This window comes from Rhinolophus ferrumequinum, chromosome 13 (genome assembly GCF_004115265.2).
Source record: "Rhinolophus ferrumequinum isolate MPI-CBG mRhiFer1 chromosome 13, mRhiFer1_v1.p, whole genome shotgun sequence".
Lineage (NCBI taxonomy): Eukaryota > Metazoa > Chordata > Mammalia > Chiroptera > Rhinolophidae > Rhinolophus > Rhinolophus ferrumequinum.
Genome location: NC_046296.1, coordinates 2,520,695 through 2,542,985, shown reverse-complemented (window position 1 = coordinate 2,542,985; position 22,291 = coordinate 2,520,695). Strand labels below are relative to the sequence as shown.

Genomic DNA, 22,291 nt, shown 5'->3' with positions numbered 1-22,291 from the left:
AAATTTCTGTCATTAATTATTCCCTTTTTCTTTGTAGAAGATCTGGATGATATCCCAGGCCACGTCTTCACTAGAGGAATGATCGCAGCTGTTTCGATCTCAGTGGTAGTTGTGTGCCTAGTGATTGTGGGTGTCATTTATAGAGTTGACTTGGCTCTATTTTATAGACATTTCATGGGAAGAGATGAAACGTTAACAGGTAACAAATATCGTCATGCTGGGATTTCTTATCCTATGGTTTTATTAAGAAACCTAACAAAGAAACATTAATCTTCATCTTATTTTGATTATGTTGTTGATGTAATGTATAGTAGAGGTTTCGCATAGGAAAAATTGCTTCAAACGTATCCTCCATTATAAATGTTCTCTGTGCCACCTTTCCTTGTGCTTATTGATATGTTGCCAAAAATTGTTCTCTAATTCTTTCATGCATGTGTGTCGTGTCCTCCTAAATGCCCTGTGAAATGCTTGAGCCCAGAGACTGTACCTATCACTGTCATTGTTCATACACCATCTTGGACACGTTATGAAGTGTGCACGCTCAATAAAGGTCATTTAAGTTGAATCGAATTGTATTATGGTTCATTATTTTAACCTGGCAAAAGAGACTGCATGATATACCTAAAGGAACCCTGAACTAGAAGCCAAATGACTTGGGATCTAGTTCCCTAGATCTGCCGGTTTTTACCTACTACTATTTCTATCGTGGTGACTCTATGTCTTAGTCCTTCTATTTTTAAAAGGTGACTAGAAGTCTTCAAGGTTCATTATAATTACTGAATTTAAAAAAAATCTAGTTAATCCATCATACTTGCTTTGTGTGTGTGTGTTTGTGTGTGAGTGTAGGACACACATTGTTCCAAACACAAAAAGTCTAAGAATCACAGCACAAAGAGTCTAAAAAATTATATAGTAGAAAGTCTCCCTGCCAGCCTGTCCCATGTCTATTTCCCACCTCATCCTCCATTGATAGTACATTCAAACAAATATGAATACAGAATCTTAGGCCACTTCTGCTTAATAAACAAATCTTGGTGTATTACGCACGCTATTCTGGACTTTGCTTTACTATGCCTTGGATATCCTTCCATATAGTTTATAGTCTTTCACTTTTTAGGGTTTTACTATGAATAAAACCCATACAGTTATTCTATTTCTGTGGATGTATCACTGTTTACTTAGTCACCTTTTGATGGACATTAGTGTTGTTTACACCTTTTTGTTATTACAGAAATGATGTGACGGATAGCTTTGTACAGTCATTATTTCATGTGTATGCAGTATAATGGAAGGGAAAATTCCCAAAGTGGAATTGCTGGAAATAGAAAGCATTGTTTTTTTGATAGATGTTGCCAATTTGCCCTCCATATTACTAACTACCTACTACCTTCAGAGGATGGGAGTAGCTTTTTTTCCATAGTCTTACCCACAACCTTTGGATATTTGCCAATGGGATAGGTAAAAAGTTGTATCTCCATGTAATTTCATTTGCATTTCACTTACTATGCAAGAGCATGAGCAACTTTACATTTGTTTAAGACTCATTTGTACTTCCCTTCTCGCACTGCCATCCATTTTTCTATTAGGTTGTTGTTGGGTTTTTTTTTTCCTTTTTTATTTCTAGACAATTTACATTTAAGGAGATTAGCCTATTGTCTATAATATGAAATGTAAATATTGTTCCCAAGTTATAATTCGTCTTTTGACTTTGCTTATGTGGAAGATTGTGTAATGTACTCAAATTTATTCTTTCGTTTATGGTTTCTGAATTTCTGGTCATAAGTAAAATAGCCTTCCTAATCCAAGTTATAAAGCAATTCTTATATTTTTCTTTTGAGACTAATTATTCACATTTATAACTTTTAGTCTGTTAATATAAAATTAGCAAAGTTAATTAATTTAGCTTTGAAACTGCATGTTTGTGTGTGATTTTGCTATGGAGGGAGATGCTGTAACAAACTGGAGAAGGGGTCTGTATTTGATATTTTTATAAACAGGTCTCTCATAGACCAGTATGTATCTAAGAGTAGGCATTTGCTAATATCTCTGATTTTCAACTAAGATTTTTTTTTTTTTTTTACTGTCCAGTTGTGTTTGACCTGATTCACAGATAATTTTTCCAATTCACATTTCTTAGTTTGCAATGTGGCAATGCACAGAGACATTTAGAGATGTGCTCTAAATTAGTTCTACTTAATGTGGTCCATGGATAGAGATCAGTTGTGAGAAAGGCAGAAATGGAGATACAAGTACAAAAATTAAAACTTTTATTGTAATTTGATATTGCTGCAATATTCAAAAATGGGTTCTGTATTGTTTTATGATGAATTGGGAATGAAGGAAACTGATCAACGAAAAACACTAAAATTAACTTAAAACGTGGTCATTCACCACACAGAGTTTGAGAAGTACTGGTCTAACTGACACCTTATAGTTCCAAATATCCATTCATTGGTTGGTTTCATTTATACAGAAGCAAAACAAACAAACAAAAATTATTACTTTCCCTTTGTCAACTATCAAAATCACCAAACCTTTCATTACCTGAGTTTAAAATTAATTATAATATAAATTACAGATTTGCTAAACCGAGAAAGAGAATTGGTTAAAAAAATGAATTTGAAAGCTAACTAATTATCTTGAAAGCTAATTAATAGTTGAAAAGCTAACTTTCCATGGATAAGAGTAAAACTATATAACATGCACATCACAATATAAATTTGACTTAATTGTCTTCCCAAATTATTGCAGTTAATTTCATCCTGATTATAAGAAAAATATACCTTTTTTAAAAAGCGCACTTCTTTATGTTTTACATCTTAGTGCCTGTTTTAATCACTGACATAATGGCTATACTAATGGAAGCACTAGCTTTTACTTATACTAATAAATAGCTGCATTTCACAGCAATCTAATAGAATTATCATGATTCCACCAAGAACTGGCACTATTTTTACCAACTTTTCCTATCTTTGATATGCATGTGAATTCTGCAGATGTCTTGCCTTTTATGTACACGTAATTCTGCAAAGCAATTGTTATAAGTCAACCGTAGGTTCTGACCAGAACTGCTGAACTAGAATGCTGTAAGCAGAACTGAAGAAGCTTTTGTCCATTAGCAGAAAGTGTTGTCTTGTGAGCCTGGATGCTACTGAAGATACCATGTTTCCCGGAAAATAAGACCAATTTTTATATTAATTTTTGCTCCAAAAGATGCATTAGGGCTTATGTTCAGGGGATATCATCCTGAAAAATCATGCTAGGGCTTATTTTCCAGTTAGGTCCTATTTTCAGGGAAACACGGTATTGGGCTGGTCTGTTGAACATAAATGATGGAATACCACAAGGTACACGCACCTAGAATGGTTTCATCCTATTAAATTTTAATAAAGGATCCAATAATATTTAGACTTCAACTCAGTAGCAAATTCATTAACCTCAATAATAGACCCAAGCAAAAATCTCTTCCATCATCTAACCAATTGTCAATGGACAAGGGTAGAACATTCCTTTACTACTTCCTCTACTTCCTGTACCATCAGGATTAGCGTCTATTAAATTATTTAAGACCTGAGTCAAAATTGACTTCTTTCAGAAGGCATGTGCACAAAGATCACTCCTTATTCTCTGACCTGATTATTGCATTTGTTAGTTTTGTTTGTGTTACACTGTCTTGCATCTGCTAATGTGTTATTTGTAAAACTTTTCAAGTTGTTCCTTTAATTCCCTGATCTATAACTCACATCTCTCTCTATCCCTCTGTGGTGTCAAAAAGGGGGAGTCTTAACTTACATGCTTAAATTTTTTTTTGCTAATTGGTTGCTTGATTAGCATATAAAGTTTTAGGATGCCATTTTTCTTTTTAATAATAATTGAATTTTTCCTTGTTTTTGACAACTTAAAAAATCAGAAATAAAGTATAATGCATAAAAGAGAATCAAAGAACCAAAGAATATTTGAAGTACATTATGAATCACCTAGTTTTAAATATTCTTGTTGTATTTTTCAATTTATTTTCCATCAAAAATATTTTCTCCGTTTTTTTAACAGCTTCATGAGGTAAATTGATATAATACCAATTAACTGCATATATTGAATGTGTACAATTCAATGAGTATGGATGTGAGCATGCTATCAACTTTTCTTTTTCATTGATTCTGTTCCCATTTTTCATGACTTGCACTCAACTCTGAGCTTAAATAAGCTTTTATTGACACACTAATTAAACGACTAAACCTTATCTCCTAGATGGAAAAACATACGATGCTTTTGTGTCTTATCTAAAAGAATGCCGACCCGAGAGTGGAGAGGAGCACACGTTTGCCGTGGAGACTTTGCCCAGGGTGTTGGAGAAACATTTCGGCTATAAGTTATGCATATTTGAAAGGGATGTGGTGCCTGGAGGAGGTAAGAAAGGGAATGCCAGATAGAAAACGAGTGGGGAGGCTTTGTTTTTAAAAGATAAATAGGAAAGCCTCCCAAAGGCTATCCTGTTTTGCTTAAAAACAAAGAAATGATCGTGGTCCTCTAACCAGAAATGATCCCTAAATCAATAAAATCTATAGCAAGAAAACAAGCTAACTACGCTGCTTCCCGAAATGGCCTCTCTAGGACCTGTCTCTTCATCGCACTTCACAGTTCTCCGAAATTTGGGGAAAGGGAGAGAGTATTACATTTTCAGAACAAGGTCCAGGATTGGCATTATCATGAGGCATTTATTTAGAAGTGCCCGACAGTCATTAAGAATTCCTCTTTTCATAATATTGTGTACAGCAGAACTAGTTCCTCATTTAAAACATCGTCCTTTGGACTATGAACACAGGTGGATTCTTACCAGAAAATGCTTGTTCTTTATTGTGTTGACATTGGTGAGAAAAGTAAAGCAGAAAATAGGAGAGCTGGAAAAGGACAAGCAAAAGGAGATTGATTGGTGGTTCATAACGTATTTTAGTTATGCAATTCAAAAATTAAAGTTAATATAGGAACACAAATGGCATTGACACATATTTTGAAGGAAAGTACAGTCAGAATCAAAGAAATTTAGTAACATTTCCATGTTTTCTCTGAAGTCTTCCAGAGCAAACTGGGAGTCTCACGTGAAAATGTTTCGGGTGCTGATACATTACAAATGCAATACAAACGTCTCCATTGTTACCATCCTTCATTCAGGGAGCATTTTCTGAGTGCCATCCTCTGCAAATTCTGAGCTGGACATTGAAGATACAGCAGTAAATAAGAACTAGTACTTGTAGTACAAATTAGAAACAGAAAATATTAATATTACGAATTACAAAGAGAAAATATACTGCTTAATTACACATAACTTCTGAAAAGGAATAATATGCCATATTGTCGAATGCATACGACACTGTGATATTTTTGTGTCGGTTCTTTGTATAAGAACTTAGAAAGCACTACTGCTTGCCTTTACATCAATTTGATTATTTTACCATTATTTTCTAGGAGTTATTTTGAAAAAGCAATTTCTTCTTATTTCTTAAATAGAAATAATGTTTGTATTCTATTGTAATTAGTTTTGGTTAAAAGGGCCAGAGGTCTAGAACAGAGGTTGAAAAAAAAACAAAAACCAGAGGTTGGCAATCCACCACCCATAGGTTACCATGGACTTTTCACCCTTACTGAAACACAGCTACAGCATTTGCTTACATGTTTTCTGGTTGCATTTTAAGTTGCAGTAGCAGAGGGGAGTAGCTGTGACAAAAACGGTCATGACCTGCAAAGCCTGAAATATTTACTGTTGGGCCATTTTCAGAAAACGTTTGTCAATCTCTGGTCTAGAATACTGGCAGGGTTTTCGTTTTTGTTTTGTCTTATTTTTAAATTCTGATTTCAGCATGCTCCCCCATATGTGTGTGGAGAGGCAAGAAGACAGTGTAATAGAAACATGTACTCCAGAACCAGACCACTTGGGTTCAGATTCTGGTTCTGCCATTTACCAGCTATGCGACTCTGGGCAAGTTAGTTAACCACTCTGTTTTGGCTTCCTTATCTGTAAAATGGGGGTGATGACAATACTTTCTTCTTAGGTTCATTATGATGATTAGATAAGTTAATATACATAAAATATTTAAAAGAAGGAGTGGCACAGAGTAAGTGCTAAGTATTCGTCATCATTGTTAACTAGATAATTGCTTTTAATAGATGTATAACATTGAGAATAAATGGTTTGTCTTAAAGAAAAACTTATTAGTGAAGTTAAGAGTTAAATAGTACAAAATTAAACTGCAAAATGATTTTTCTCTCATGCTCACCCTTTCAGTTCTCTTAATTTAATATTCTACATCTTGCATTTTCAGCTGTTGTTGATGAAATCCATTCACTGATAGAGAAAAGCCGAAGACTAATCATTGTCCTGAGTAAAAGTTACATGTCTAATGAAGTCAGATATGAACTTGAAAGTGGACTCCATGAAGCACTGGTGGAAAGGAAAATTAAAATAATCTTAATTGAATTTACACCTGTCAGTGACTTCACAGTCTTACCCCAATCACTAAAGCTTTTGAAATCTCACAGAGTTCTGAAGTGGAAGGCTGATAAATCTCTGCCTCATAACTCAAGGTTCTGGAAAAATCTTCTTTATCTGATGCCTGCAAAAACGGTCAAGCCTTATAGAGATGAATCAGAAGTCTTGCCTTGCTTTCACAGTCCTGATCTTTAGAAAAGCGGATTGTAAGAAAGAACTCCTGAAGCTCTGGAGATTGGGTGGATGAGCCTGTTTATAACAAAATATTGTTCAAAATATTTGATTCTATGAAAATCCAACTCAGTTTGTAAATGAAACTTCTCATTAGGTTGCCAGGAATCAGACTGAAACTTGAGCTGTAGTCGTGTGCTCTCAGAAGACTCTAGAATTCAAAAAAAAACGGATCTCCTCTTTCTCCCTCTTTCATAACTGGATACCGTGGCTTGGAATGATGCAGAATAACTTACGCCTTACAAAAAGGGCACATCTTTAGGAGTTTTTAATGTTAATGATTACATTAAAGGATTTTAAGTTTATGAAGTGGTGTTTTCTATGAGCCAGTAGGTGACACAGTGACTGGAATGGTGCTTTCACGCTCCCACAATAGCTACGTACCTCTAAACACCATGTACAGTGGGAGAGAGCTGGCAGGATTGCGTGCCAATTAGGGGAGCAAGACGTATGCTGTAACAGGGTGTTGGCCACAGGATGTGTCCAAATGTCCCAGCCCAGAAGCAGGCCCGTGGTTCTTGGAACCCTACGAAGGTACCGCACAGGGCTTGCTTAACTGGGTCTATTTGTGGGAACTTCTTGAAAGGAACCCAAAATAACTTTTTATCTTTCATGAGAGACACAGATTTTAATTCAAATATTCTCTGGCTCTTTCAAAAATGATCAAAAACATTTGTTGGTTTTACATAAATGTTTATATACAGGATGGGTGTCAGATCATATTAGCCATTAAGCAACAACAAAAAAAGATAGTTACTTGCTTGATTTTTTAAAACTTACATATTTAAAATGCCTTCAGGGTGGAGGTAGCACAGCAAATGGTTTAGTATATGAGTTGTACAATCAAGGTCCTGGAGCTCCAATCCTGGGTTTGCAACTCCTGTGACCTCTGGAGAATTTTCTAACCGATCTGTGCCTTGGTTTCCTCATCTGTAAAGCTATAATTTATAATATTATACCTACTTTACAAAGTAGCTAAGTGAATAAATCAAGTGCTTACAACAGTTCTTGGCATGGACTTAATATTCTGTAAGTGTTGCTATTACTATTATTGTTATTATTATGTAGATCAGTTTTTTAGCTGTGGACTAAAATGGAGGCAAGAAAGCAGGAAAGGAAAGATTTGGAGAGGAAGGCAGTTTGACTTGAGGGCATTTGTACTTGTAGAGAGAAGCACATAGGTGAAGCATATCAGTAGAGCAAAAGATATTTCTTCATTGGATAAGTGCAACTTTTGACCCTAGAAGACATATTTATCTGTCTCCTTAAAGTGAGCCCAGCACAGTGGACTGTCATGACAGCCCCAGCAGTAATGGCAGTCCAGGAAAATCACCGAGTGAGTGACAAATATCAGCATAAAGAGAAAGGAAAGAGTTGGGTAAGTCTGGAAGGCAGCTTAGGGCAAGCGTGGAGCATGAATGTTCCAGAAAAGTTTAGAGCAGAGACTGTTTAAAACAGTTGTAGTAGATATGGCTGAAAATGAAAACATAATGAGATTTTCATTATATTTTCAGTGTAAGAAAGTAATTTAATTTTTGTAGAGCATACAATTTTGTGTGCTAGTTGGGTGGGTAAAAAAAGTAAAAGAATTGACATGCTAACATGTTTTATATGTAAAAATATAAGGTCAAGAGGAATTTCATTGCTGTCATTATAGTCTCTAATACATAGAATCATTATGATTTTTTATTAAGTATGCTTTAAAATATATGAAATGCATTTTTTATTAAATGTGTACATTAAATGTATGCTTTAAAATACATTAATAAATCATTGGTCCAGTGCCTTTATTTTTGAAGTGTCCTGACGTCTGTTTCATTTTAAGTCTGAATGTAGATTCCCGCCTGTTTAATAAGACACGGGGCATTTCAAATGAACTCCTACATCTATCTTTTTTTAAAATGTCAAATCACTTTTTGTCTACCTTCTTCGTTTTACCTTCCATTCAGGAGCAAAAGAAGAATTCCTTTCCCTCTTTCACAAGGCCCCTCAATACTCAGCACAAATATTAGTTCTTTACATGCCGGTTAATTAATGTGCATAGTTTTTAATTTAAGTGCAAATATTTCCAATAAATAACTTTTATTGATAGAATGATATCATTCTCTGCTATGACTTCAGATATGCTGAAATTATGGAGTCCATTTCAGAGCATCAGGGAATAACCAACTCTCTAAGATGTATGAAGAAATATCTCTTGTATGTCTATTATGTACTGGAAGCATTTATTAAATTAGAGTTATACTCTTGTACATCAGAGAGAGACTTTATGACTTATATATTCTAAACCTAGGAACTTGAGACATAGTAACTAACTTACTATGTCTGACTTGACCCAGGTCACAGAACAAGCAAGTGTGACAAGACTGGGATGGAGAGGTGTTCATCCTCTCTTTAGAACTGCTTGTTGGACAGTGAGACTTGGGTTACATTTCTGGAGCCTGCAGGCCCTTTCCTGGAGAGTCACCTTATACTAGGAGTGTCTAGGACAGAGTCCTGCAGAGAGGAAGTAGGGCTGCTTAGAAGTGACTCACAGGAGGAAAAAAAGCGCAAAGAACCTTCAGGCTTTCTTCTAGGCTACTAGGGTAAGGATGGGGGGGTGGGGAAGAAGGGAACTAGCACTCAAGACCTCCACAGGGTGAAAGTACCCACTTGACTGGACCATGCCCACTGTGGCGTCTGCCACGGTGTGGGGAGTTAGACCCTGACAGGTACCAGGAGCTCACCCTATATGGATGCCGAATTGTCAGCTTACCAGGACTATCTGCAAGGCGCAGAGAGGATGAGCTTCCCCTGTAGCTGTCCACATGCTTGTGTGAAGTAGGGACGCTGACAAAACCAGTGGCCAAGGCTGAGTTGAAACATAGCTTTAAATACTCAGAGGAAATAACTCATCACCTGGGGCTGAAGTGCAGTTCTGAGGGAGGGGATGCAGGGGTTGGGGGAAGCCATCTTTCTGAGCAGAAGCTACTCTGAGAGGCCAGCTTATGAGCAAAGGAGGGCTCTTCAGGAAGTAGTCAAGCCACAAATCTAACAGAAAACAGGATGTGTGTGCTGTGGTAGGATACAGGGTCTTTCCAGGCCCACCTGCATGCCACACCAATAGTAATCACGGTCCTGGGAGGTCTGAGACCACACCTGTAATTCTGAGTGAAGCTTATGAAAACCAGCTTCTATCTCTGCGGCCTGTATTGTGGATTCACATACTCACACAACCAGGGATGCAATGTCCCATTTATACAATTGCTACAACTTGATGTGTGTATTTAATAATTAACGGTGAATGTTAAAAACAGACTTTCAAATTACGTTTTGGGAGTCCTCTGTTCCTCAGAGATGCCTCTAATTGCTCTTTTTGTTAATTGCATTGGTAATTAAACTTCCAATATAATGTTAAATGATAATGGATGTAGATATCCTTGTCTTGTTCCTATCTTTAGTGGGAAGGCCCTAGTGTTTCCCCATTGAGTATAATATTATTTTACATATCCACACCACACCATGAGTATATTTAAATAATTTAAGAACATCTCGTACTTGGCCAACCCCGTTAAGTTTTTCTACTCGTGAATTCCCTGCAGCTGCAGGCTTCTTTCTACTCATGACCTCATACTCTGAACAGCTAAGAGACTCGTGGAAGGATTACTTGAAGGTGCGCTAATTGGGCGATCAGGGGAAGGAAGGAAGGGAGCGGAGTGAAAACGCATGGGCCCGCAGCGGCGGCGGCGGCGAAAACCACGGTGGCACCCGCAGTTCCAAACACACAGGGGATCCCAGGGCGAAACAGAGAACACAAAAATCAGGAGGTGGGCTCTTTCCCTGCGTCCCACAGCTGATCTCTCCCGCGGGGGGTGGGGTGGGGGGGGCGGCTAGTGGGCCCTAGGGCAGACAAAGAACACAGACTCCATACCTGGGCCCCTCCCCCCACTCTTCCAATCCTACGCCCGCCCTTCCAGAGATTTAAACTGGCCCCTGAACTGAGGAGTAGTGTCAGATTACAGAGGAGCCGTAGTAGTGCTCAGGCTCTGGGAAGACTGACAGGCAGCCCTGACCCAGGGAGGAGGCTGGGAAGAGCGTGATTTTGGCTGGGCTAGGAGAGAAGAGACTCCTCCACCCCCAGCCACCACCTTTTCTGGCCTGTGGGAAGAGGGTGACGTGCGGCTGGGCTGGGAGAGAGAAGACCCCTCCATCCCCAGCCCCCACCCTTTCTGGCCTGCCTACGGCTGGGCAAGTGCTACTGCCGAGACACTCCCAGGGATCAGCAGTAAGCAGCAGACGCAGCTCTGGGCTTTCAGCAGCTCAGAAATCTCCCGCCCGCACCCCCCCCCCCATACACACACACACACACACACACACACAGAAGAAGTGCCCTAAGACTCAGGAGTACTGGACACGGGGCTGGTGGGGCTACTCTCAGTGCGCATAGGTGCAGGCAAGGGCAGAAACTGCACTGACTTTGTAAAAACTATCATCCAGACCCCTCAGGCCCACGCATTTAAATCTATAGTCCCAAAGTCACTCTGGGCACCAGGTGACCGGTTCTGCCTGGGCAATAAGAAGGGGGCTCTTTGGTACAGCAGAGGACAACCTGGACATTACTTGGTGGGCTTAAGCCAAGACTGGCGCTGCTTTTTGTTTTGCTTTGTTTTGTTTTGTTTTGCTTTATCTTTATATCTTTGATATCTTTTCCTGTGTCGAGTGGGGGTTATCGGGTGTTTTTACATGTGAATGTATTTGATTTTTTTCTTTGTTGTTGTTGTGCTTGGTGATTTGCTTTGTTCTGAAATTGCCCTACCAGGGCCCAGCTTAAGAGGCACAAGATTCAACATATCCAGAGGCCAACTCCAGACCAAACCAGAGTACCACTGGGTTTGACCTACAAGTCACACACACAGAGGGAATTCTCTGCAGGCACAAGAGCCCATAGAGGCCAAACCACATTTAAGTGGTCAACCCTCACGCAGCAGAACGCCCTGTGGTGGGCAGAGCCAAGTCTCACAATGAGTCAGCCTAGGAGTTAACCCCACCTACTCACAAGCAAAAAGCAATTAAAGATCTTCTTGAACAAGACAATATACACAACACAAGAGTCACCTTTGGAGCACACGCAGAGGAGAAGAACGAAGTAGTACAAGTCAAATATAAAGGACACATACTACATAAGATAACCTAGCGAGAATGAAGAACTCTAGGGGATTTACCTAATACATCAAAGCAAACACAGAGAGTCAGCCAGAATGGGGAAACAAAGATACACGTCCCAAATAAAAGAACAGAAGAAACCTCCACAACTGGAACCAAATGAAGCAGAGGTAACCAACCTTTCAGAGACAGAGTTCAGAACACTGGTGATGAGAATGTTTAAGGAGCTTAGAGAAGACATAAAGAAGGACGTAGAAATCATAATGAACAACAAGTTAGAACTAAAGTACACAATTACCGAAATTAAAAACTCACTTGAAGAAATTACCAGCAGGTTAGATGAAGCAGAGGATCGAATCAGTGACTTAGAAGATAAGGTAGCAGAGATCACCCAAACAGAACAACAGAAAGAAAAAAGAATAAAAAACAATGAGGATGGCTTAAGAGACCTCTGGGATAACATCAAGCGCAACAACATGCGCATCTTAGGAATACCAGAAGGTGAAGAGAGGAAGCAAGGGATTGAGAACATATTTGAAGTAATAATGTCTGAAAACTTCCCCAACCTGATGAAGGAAACCAATCTACAAGCCCAGGAAGTGCAGAGAGTTCCAACCAGGATAAACCCAAACAGGTCCACATCAAGACACACTATAGTTAAAATGGCAAAGCTTAAAGATGAAGAGAGAATCCTAAAAGCAGCAAGAGAAAGACAAAGGGTTACATACAAGGGAACTCCCATAAGACTATCAAATGACTTTTCTACAGAAACATTGAAGGCCAGGAGGGAGTGGCAGGAGATACTCAAAGTGATGGAAAACAAAGGCCTACAACCTAGATTGCTTTATCCAGCAAGGCTATCATTTAAAGTTGATGGAGAGATAAAGAGCTTTCCAGAAAAAAATAAGCTAAAGGAATTTATTACCACCAAGCCAGCATTGCAAGAAATACTAAAAGGACTTCTGTAAATAGAAGAAAGATCAAAACAATCTAACTACAAATTTAAAAATGGCAATAACTATGTCCCTATCAATAATCACTTTAAATGTAAACGGATTAAATGCTCCGATCAAGAGACATAGGGTGGCTGACTGGATAAGAAAGCAAGACCCTTGTATACACTGTATACAAGAGACTCACCTCAGAACAAAAGACAAACACAGGCTAAAAGTGAAGGGTTGGAGTAAGATATTTCATGCAAATGGAAATGAGAAAAAAGCTGGAGTTGCAATACTTATATCTGACAAAATAGACTTTAAAATGAAGAACATATTAAAAGATAAAGATGGGCACTATATAATAATAAAGGGATCGATCCGACAAGAGGACATAACCCTAGTAAACATCTATGCACCCAACATAGGAGCACCTAAATATATAAAACAGGTATGACTGACATAAAGACAGAGATCAACAGTAATATCATAGTAGGGGACTTCAACAAACCTCTGACAACAAGGGACAGGTCTTCCAGACAGAAAATCAATATGGAAACAACAGCCTTAAATGATACATTGGACCACTTGGATTTAATCGATATTTTTCAGAGCATTTCACCCCAATGCTGCAAAATACACGTTTTTCTCAAGCGCACATGGAACATTTTCCAAGATAGACAATATGTTAGGCCACAAAACAAGTCTAGATAAATTTAAGAAAATTGAAATCATACCAATTGTCTTCTCTGATCACAGTGCTATGAAATTAGAAATGAAGTACAGGAAAAAAACTGGAAGACACACCAATTCATGGAGGCTGAATAACTTATTACTAAATAATGAATGGGTCAAGCAGGAGATCAAGGAAGAAATCAAAAGATATCTCGAGACAAACGAAAATGAAAACACGACGACCCAAATCTATGGGATGCCGCGAAAGCAGTTCTAAGAGGGAAATTCATAGCATTGCAGGCCTACCTAAAGAAACAAGAAACATCACTAATCAACAGTTTATCTTCACACTTAAGGGATCTGGAAAAAGAACAGCAAAATAAGCCCAAAGGGAGCACAAGGAAGGAGGTAATAAAGATCAGAGCAGAAATAAATGAAATAGAAACCAGAAAAACAATACAAAAGATCAATGAATCCAAGAGTTGGTTCTTAAAGAAGATAAACAAAATTGACAAACCTTTAGCCAGACTCATTAAAAAAAGAGAGAGAGGATCCAAATTAATAAAATCAGAAATGAAAGAGGAGAAGTGACAACAGACACCGCGGAAATACAAAAAATTTTAAGAAATTACTATGAGCAACTATATGCCAACAAATTCGACAATCTGGAAGAAATGGACAATTTTCTAGAGACGTACAACCTTCCAAGGCTAACTCAAGAAGAAACAGAAAACCTGAATAGACTGATTACCACCAGGGAAATTGAATCAATAATCAACAATCTCCCAACAAACAAAAGCCCTGGACCAGATGGTTTTACAGGTGAATTTTACAAAACGTTCAAAAAAGAATTATCACCTATTCTCCTCAAGCTCTTCCAAAAAATCCAGAAGGGGGGAAAACTCCCAAACACTTTTTATGAAGCCACTATCATCCTGATCCCAAAATCAGACAAAGACACCACAAAAAAAGAAAACTACAGGCCGATATCTCTAATGAACATAAATGCAAAAATCCTCAACAAAATATTAGCGAACAGAATTCAGCAATACATTGAAAAGATCATACACCATGATCAAGTGGGATTCATCCCTGGTATGCAAGGGTGGTTCAACATCCGCAAATCAATTAATGTGATACACCACATTAACAAAATGAAAAATAAAAATCACATGATCATACCAATAGATGCAGAAAAAGCATTTGATAAAATCCAACAGCCATTTATGATAAAAACCCTTAAGAAAGTGGGAATAGAGGGATCATATCTCAACATAATAAAGGCCATATATGACAAACCCACAGCTAACATCATACTCAATGGGGAAAAGGTAAAACCATTTCCCCTAAGATCAGGAACAAGGCAAGGTTGCCCACTATCTCCGCTGCTATTCAACATAGTGCTGGAAGTTCTAGCCACAGCAATCAGACAAGAAAAAGAAATAAAAGGCATCCAAATTGGTAAGGAGGAAGTAAAATTATCATTGTATGCAGATGATATGATACTATATGTAGAGAACCCTAAAGACTCCACCAAGAAGCTATTAGAGCTGATAGATGAATTTAGTAAAGTAGCAGGATACAAAATTAATATTCAGAAATCAGTTGCATTTGTATATAACAATAATAAAACATCAGAAGGAGAAATTAAAGAAACAATCCCATTTACAATTGCTCCAAAGACTATAAAATACCTGGGAATAAATTTAGCCAAAGAAGTAAAAGATCTGTACTCAGAAAATTATAAGACACTGAAGAAAGAAATGAAAGAAGATATAAATAGATGGAAACACATATCATGTTCATGGATAGGAAGAATTAATATAGTTAAAATGTCCATACTGCCTAAGGCAATATACATATTCAACGCAATTCCTATCAAACTACCAACGACGTTTTTCACAGAAATAGAACATATAATCCTAAAATTTATATGGGACCATAAAAGACCCCGTATAGCCTCAGCAATCTTGAGAAATAAGAACAAAGTGGGAGGTATAACAATACCTGACTTCAAATTATACTACAAGGCTACAGTAATCAAAACAGCATGGTACTGGCATAAAAACAGACACAAATATCGATGGAACAGAATAGAGAGTCCAGAAATAAATCCATGCCTATATAGCCATTTAATCTACGACAATGGAAGCAAGAATGTACAATGGGGTAAAGACAGTCTATTCAATAAATGGTGCTGGGAAACCTGGACAGACACATGCGAAAAAATGAAGCTGGACCACCTCCTTACACCATATACAAAAATAAATTCAAAATGGCTGAAAGACTTAAATGTAAGATCTGAAACCATAAAATACCTAGAAGAAAATATAGGAAGAAACTTCACAGACATTACCCGGAGTACGATTTTTACTGATATATCCCCTCGCGCGAGGGAAGTAAGAGAAAAAATAAACATGTGGGATTATATCAAACTAAAAAGTTTTTTCACAGCAAAGGAAACCATCAATAAAACAAAAAGGGATCCTACTGAATGGGAAAAGATATTTGCCAATGATATATCTGATAAGGGATTAATATCACAAATCTATAAAAAACTCACTCAACTCAACTCCAAAAAAACAAACGACCCAATTAAAAAATGGGCAGAGGACTTGAAGAGACATTTTTCTATAAAGGATATACAGATGGCAAACAGACATATGAAGAAATGCTCAACCTCACTAACCATCAGAGAAATGCAAATAAAAACCACAATGAGATAACACCTCACCTCAGTCAAAATGGCTATCATCAATAAATCAACAAACAACAAGTGCTGACGTGGATGTGGAGAAAAGGGAACGCTTGTGCACTGTTGGTGGGATTGCAGATTGGTGCAGCCACTATGGAAAACAGTATGGAGGTATCTCAAAAATCTGAAAATGGAACTACCCTATGATCCAGTAATTCCACTCCTAGGTATCTATCCAGAGAAATCCAAAACTCCAATTCAAAAATCTTTATGCACCCCTATGTTTATTGCAGCACTATACACAATAGCCAAGACATGGATACAACCAAAATACCCATCGGTAGATGACTGCATTAAGAAACTGTGGTACATTTATACAATGGAGTATTATGCAGCCATAAAGAAGAAAGAAATCTTACCATTTGCAACAACATGGATGGACCTAGAGAACATTATGTTAAGTGAAATAAGTCAGACAGAGAAAGATAAGTACCATATGATCTCACTTACATGCGGAATCTAAAGAAAAGAATAAGTGAATGAACTAATCGGAAACAGTTTTGGAGACAAAGAGGAAAAACTGAGGGTTGCTAGAGGGGCGGGGGGGGGTGGGGTTAAGGGGGAAGGTGAGGGGATTAGAAAACAATCAGAAACCACAAGATGGCCACGGGGTTTTGAAAATTAATCTGGGGAACATAATCAATAATAGCATTGGGAGTGGAGACAGTGGAAATGGGATGGCTCGGTGAGATGTCAGAGAAATAGTGGATGAGGGGAGGGGGGTCCACAGTGTGAGGGATATAAATGATAAACGTCTAAGTAAAAAAAAATAAAAAACTCAAGACACAGACAATAGTTTAGTGGTTACCAGAGAGTAAGGGGGGTGGGGGGTGGGAGATGAGGGTAAGGGGGGTCAAATATATGGTGATGGAAGGAGAACTGACTGGGTGGTGAACACACAATGTAATTTATAGATGATGTGATATAGAATTGTACACCTGAAATCTATGTAATTTTACTAACAATTGTCACCCCAATAAATTAAAAAAAAATAGAGTAAATGTTGAAATAAAAAAATGTATTGCAGTGGGAGACGCATTGCCATGGATCCCCCTCAGGGCACTCCCCCTCGCTGGGAACACAGTCCTCCCCTTGTTCTCGCCGCTTTCTGGGGCAGTTCTGGAGGTGCTTTTTCATGAGTGTCTTTGGTTGCACTGTCGTGGCTGCCTCAGTGCCCTGGGCTGGTTCGGAACGTTTGCCTTCCATGGTCCTTTTGACTTTGGAGGGGAGCCTGAGGTTTCCTGGTGCCGGGTCCGGTGGATGGGGACACGCTGTGGTGTTTCCATTTGACAGAAATTTCCGTGCTGGGAGTGATGTGTGACACTGAGCCTTTCTGTTGTTGTAGAAATATGGTGAAATGCTGCAGTGGAGTGCCATCCAACGGAAAGGCAGGGATCTTCAATATGGGAAGCAACACCTCGAAACTTAAACAGTGATTGACAAGTTTCAACTTGTTTGAGGCAGCCAGTTGGGTGTGAGCTAAGGCTGAGAGAACGTGTGTTTTAAAGTGTGTCGTAAATCATCCTCCATCATGACAACACTCCGTGTCACGCATCACTTCTGGTATCCGGAAATTTCTGTCAGATGAAGGCATTGCGGTGTGTCCTCATCCACCGGACCTGGCGCTGCGGGACTTCTGGGTCTCCCCCGGGGTCAGGGTGATCGTGGGGGGCAGACGTCTTGAATCGGTTCGGGATGTGGGGGTAGCCGCAGCGGCACAACTAAAGACACGAGGGAGGTCTTCCGGGGCTGCTTCAGAGGGTGGCGGGAATGATGGGATGGGGGTGTTCAAAGCGAGGGGACAGGGGAGTGGTTTGGGGGGGATTAGTGGCGATGTGTCTTTTTACTGTAATAAATTTTTAAAAATTTGGACATTCATTGTATTTTTGGATCACACCATGTGTGTGTTTGTAACTTAAACTTATGCTGAGTAATTGTTTCAGTGTTTTATCTTACTTAGAAATGACATGTGTTTGATAAATATCTATTAATTAATTTATTATAAATCTAAAGGTTTAAGTTACCAAAAATATATTGGAAAACTGTTTTTAAGCTGACATATCATTAAGCATAATTACTGTTGAAATAAAGTTTGTGAAAATAAAAAAAAAAATCTCCATTAGTTCCAATTTTATTAAGTAATTTTTTTAAAACATAAATGGGTGTTGACTTTTGTTCAGTGCCTTTTCTGCAACTACGGAGATTATCATGTGATTTTTTTCTTCTTAGAAAATAATAATGTTTTCATAATGTCAAAGCATTCTTGCATTTCTGTAATAAATCCCACTTCATTTTTTTAATAACCTTTGTATTTAAATCACTAATAGTTTATTTAGAAATTTGTGTATTGTTTCTAAGCAAAATTGATCTCCAGTTTTTTTTGTTTGTTTGTTTTGTGTGTGTGTGTATGCAATCTTTAAATGTTCTTTAATGTTAGGGAACAGTGAAAAATCAGTACACATTTGAGAATGTCCTTCACTATGAGAGGTCAAGATTAACAATAAAATGGAGCTTGGAGGAAACGGAGATAAGCCAAACAAAAAACATATTTATAAACAAATTTTAATTTTCTCAAAGAAATTATGTTATACCAGAGCATAGTAAAATGGAGTTGGAAATTAAAAATAACTGAAGGGGAAAACAAAATATCAAAATTGGAGGATGGTGAAATGTCACCCAGAACATAAAACAAAAAGCTAACTACCTTGAAAACAGAGGGGAAAAAAGAATTAGAATATTAGTCTAAATTAAAGTAATAAAATATAAAGTGAAAATAAGTAGACAACTAATAAAATGAGAATAGAGAAATTAAAAACAAATATTTTAGAAATAATTAAAGAAAATATCTCAAAATTGAAGAACACGAGTTTCCAGATTTTAAGGGCTACAAATTACTCAGCAAAATGACTAAAGAAATGCCTTCAAAATTGGAAGTAAAAATGATGTGCTTCCTAGAGTTCTATATTCAACCAAACAATTATTTAAATATGAAGACAAAATAGAGTTTTTCATACATATAAGGTCTCAAGATATTTACTTCCCATGTACCCTTTGTCCGAGGTCTACTGGAAGAGGTGGGCCTCCGAAAAAGAGCATTCCCTAAGAAGAAAACAGTTTAAGGTGCAGAAATAGGGGATCCAACTTACAAGAGTAGTAAAAATTATCTCCAGGCTCATGGCAAATGGAAACCTAAGAAAGGCAATTGTGCATAAACTATATTTGAGTAGAAGAGCAAGTTCCACATAGACCATTTTCAGGAAGAAGATAGATTTCCTAGCGTGCTGAATGCACTGAGTGGCAATTTACATTTCTAGTGGAGAATTTAGAAAGGAATTAACAATAGGTCTAGAGAAATGTATAGGTAACTCCTGTATAACACGGTTGTTAAGTTCCTAAAAAATGCCGTGTTATGCGAATCTGTGTTATACGAAACAAAGAATTAGTACAAAAAAGGGGGTTAGTTTCCAAAACTTAAAACGAAATACCATTATATTTTTATAATCAAGAGAAATATCTTTATTAGAGCAATTTTCACCAAAAGTATAACATATTAATATGTATTAAATAATGTTTTCTTCGTTATCACTACTAAGCTTTTATTATGTTCCGTGTTGTTCGGGGATTTGCCTAATTTCGAATGAGATATCTTTTGCTCTTAAAAGCTTTTATTACGCTCCGTGTTGTTTGGGGATTTCTCTAATTCTCAAACCGTGTTAGAGTGAAACTGTGTTCTAGGATGCCGTGTTGTAGGAGGGTTTTCCCCAATTCTCAAACCGTGTTAGGGCAAAACCGTGTTATAGTAGTACCGTGTTATACAGGGATTATCTGTAATCAAATGAGAAAAAATAATTATTAGCTTCAAGTGGAACAAAAGTTGGTATATGCAAACAAATGTCAAATAGCGCTTGATGGCTCTGCCATAAATAATATTTACCTGGTCACAGTGGTGTAAACATTAAATATTTATTTGATTAAAATTATGATATAACTATATTTGGAGGCAAAAGGGAGGGGACGTGTGTTTGTGGTGGGACCTGGGGTAAGGCACACCTTTCATTGTTCGAAAGTCAACAGATTATATCTATTAATAAAACTTTGTTCCAAATCAAGGTTCTAAAATAGGCAGGCTACCCTTTGCCTTCTCATTAATCCCTGCTCCATTTGTGGCAGTATCTTCCATACTCCAACATCAGTACTTGGATGGCCAATACTAATGGAAACTTTTCAATCCTTCCGCTTGATCTCTCTGTTGTATTCAATACCATTCGCCCCTCTTTTCTTCTTGAAACCTCCCTTGGATTAGTGAAATCTTTCCCTCCTTGTTTTCATAGCACCATTTTAATATTCCCTTTTCACCTTACTTTAGTGGTTTCTATTTCTCTGTCCCATGCCCCCTCCCTCTAAAAATTTCCAGGTCGCTTTCTGGACTCTTCGTCTCATGCTTGCCTGTCACTTCATCCAACCTAAAGAGCAAAATCTTTCTGCCTATCTGAGACCTGGTTTCTGAGCTCCAGAAGAATATATTCAGCTCTCTGTTGGGTAGCTTTACCTAGAAATATACATAACATCTAAAACTCAACTATTTATACTGAACATATTCTAATTTCTCTAAGCCTACACTTCTTACTACATTCTCTGTCTTGAATAATAAAACCATTTTCTTCCTGATGACAGAGCAAGAAGTTGAGTATCATCTATATTAGTCCCCCCATATCCATGTGGGGACAGAGTCAGGAGTGCAGTTTCCAGGCTCTCACCCTCACGTGGAAAGGTGCTGGCTCAGGTAGTCAATGGCCATCAACTGTGATTGGATGGCCATCAACTGTGGCTAGTTGACCGTCAGCTGTAACCAGTGAGCCACTGGCCACTAATACAACTGCTGTGGCTACGCCAGCAGAAAATGGGGGCTAGCAAGAAGATGATGGCTGAGCTAGCAAGCACGGATTGCAGTTAGCACTGTGGATTGCAGCTAGCAAGTGAGGTTGGTGGCAGAGAAGTGGACGGCGGGTTTCTCATTGTGCGGCCCCTGCTTCCTGTGTCTCCAACCCAGCCGCTAGCGAGAATATAGTGGTATGACTCCCCAGTCTATGGCTCCGTGGGTGTTCCTGTTTGGCCTCACCGTGTCCTGCGTTCTTATGTGGGGAGCAGAAGCTAAGACCCTGCATTTTACCGTGCTTTCACATTCCATGGTTTCAGTTGCCTGCAGTCAATCACAGTCCAAAAAGTTAAATGGAAAATTCCAGAAATGAACAATTTATAAGTTTCAAATTGTACGCTGTTCTGAGTACTGTGATGGAAATCTCATGCCATCCTGCTTTGTCCTACTAGGGATGTAAATTGTCTCTTTGCCCAGCGTCTCCAGGTTATATATGCTACTTTCCCATTAGTCACTTAGCAGCTGTCTTGTTTATCAGAGAGAGAGACTACATTCACATAACTTTTATTACAGTATATTGTTCCATTTTATTACAGTTATTATTGTTAATCTCTCACTATGCCTAATTTATAAATTAAACTTTATCCTAGGTATGTGTGTATAGGAAAAACCATAGTCTGCTTAGGGTTCTGTAATATCCATGGTTTCAGCCATCCACATCCCCATGCTGGAATACCCTTTCATCTGCTCCCCATGATCTCTTTGGAAAAAGCCTGAAAAAAAAAAAGCCAAAACAAACCCTCACATCCACCTGGAATCCTACACAGATTCGTGATCAATGATGGATACACTGTGGGCTCATTTCGAGATATAATTGCTATCTCCCTCGCCTATCGTCCCACCCTCACTTCAGCAAAACACTTCTTTGGCCTTCATCCCAAAGTGAACTTAGTCTCCATTTGTATTTTATGGTATCCTCTAGTTATATGTAGACATAGCCCTGGGGCTTTGATGTGCTCAGATGACTCAGCATTACCTTTCTTAGAATATCAGACTTGTGAGGGAGTGTGTTATCTGGACTTAACCAAGATGCTTTCTAGATAGGCCTCTTTCTGACCAATGTGGTCTCAGAGTGTTATAAGGTCCTTATTAACTTAAGTTCTTCTATCAAAGGAACAGAGGTGTTCTTAATT

The 22,291-nt window shown here is 38.1% G+C and overlaps 1 protein-coding gene across 5 annotated transcripts in view; it reads left to right on the top strand.

Annotated features, from left to right (window-relative positions):
• Positions 1-8,361, top strand: part of IL18R1 (interleukin 18 receptor 1) — a 38,973-nt gene extending 30,612 nt beyond the window's left edge. For all 5 annotated transcript variants that reach the window (XM_033124294.1, XM_033124295.1, XM_033124293.1 and 2 more), the window contains 3 exons: positions 38-199; positions 4,249-4,407; positions 6,318-8,361. In XM_033124294.1, the coding sequence (XP_032980185.1) occupies positions 38-199; positions 4,249-4,407; positions 6,318-6,679 (683 nt within the window). In that variant the 3' untranslated portion in view covers positions 6,680-8,361. The remainder of the gene's footprint in view (positions 1-37; positions 200-4,248; positions 4,408-6,317) is intronic.
• Positions 8,362-22,291: the final 13,930 nt, after the last annotated feature.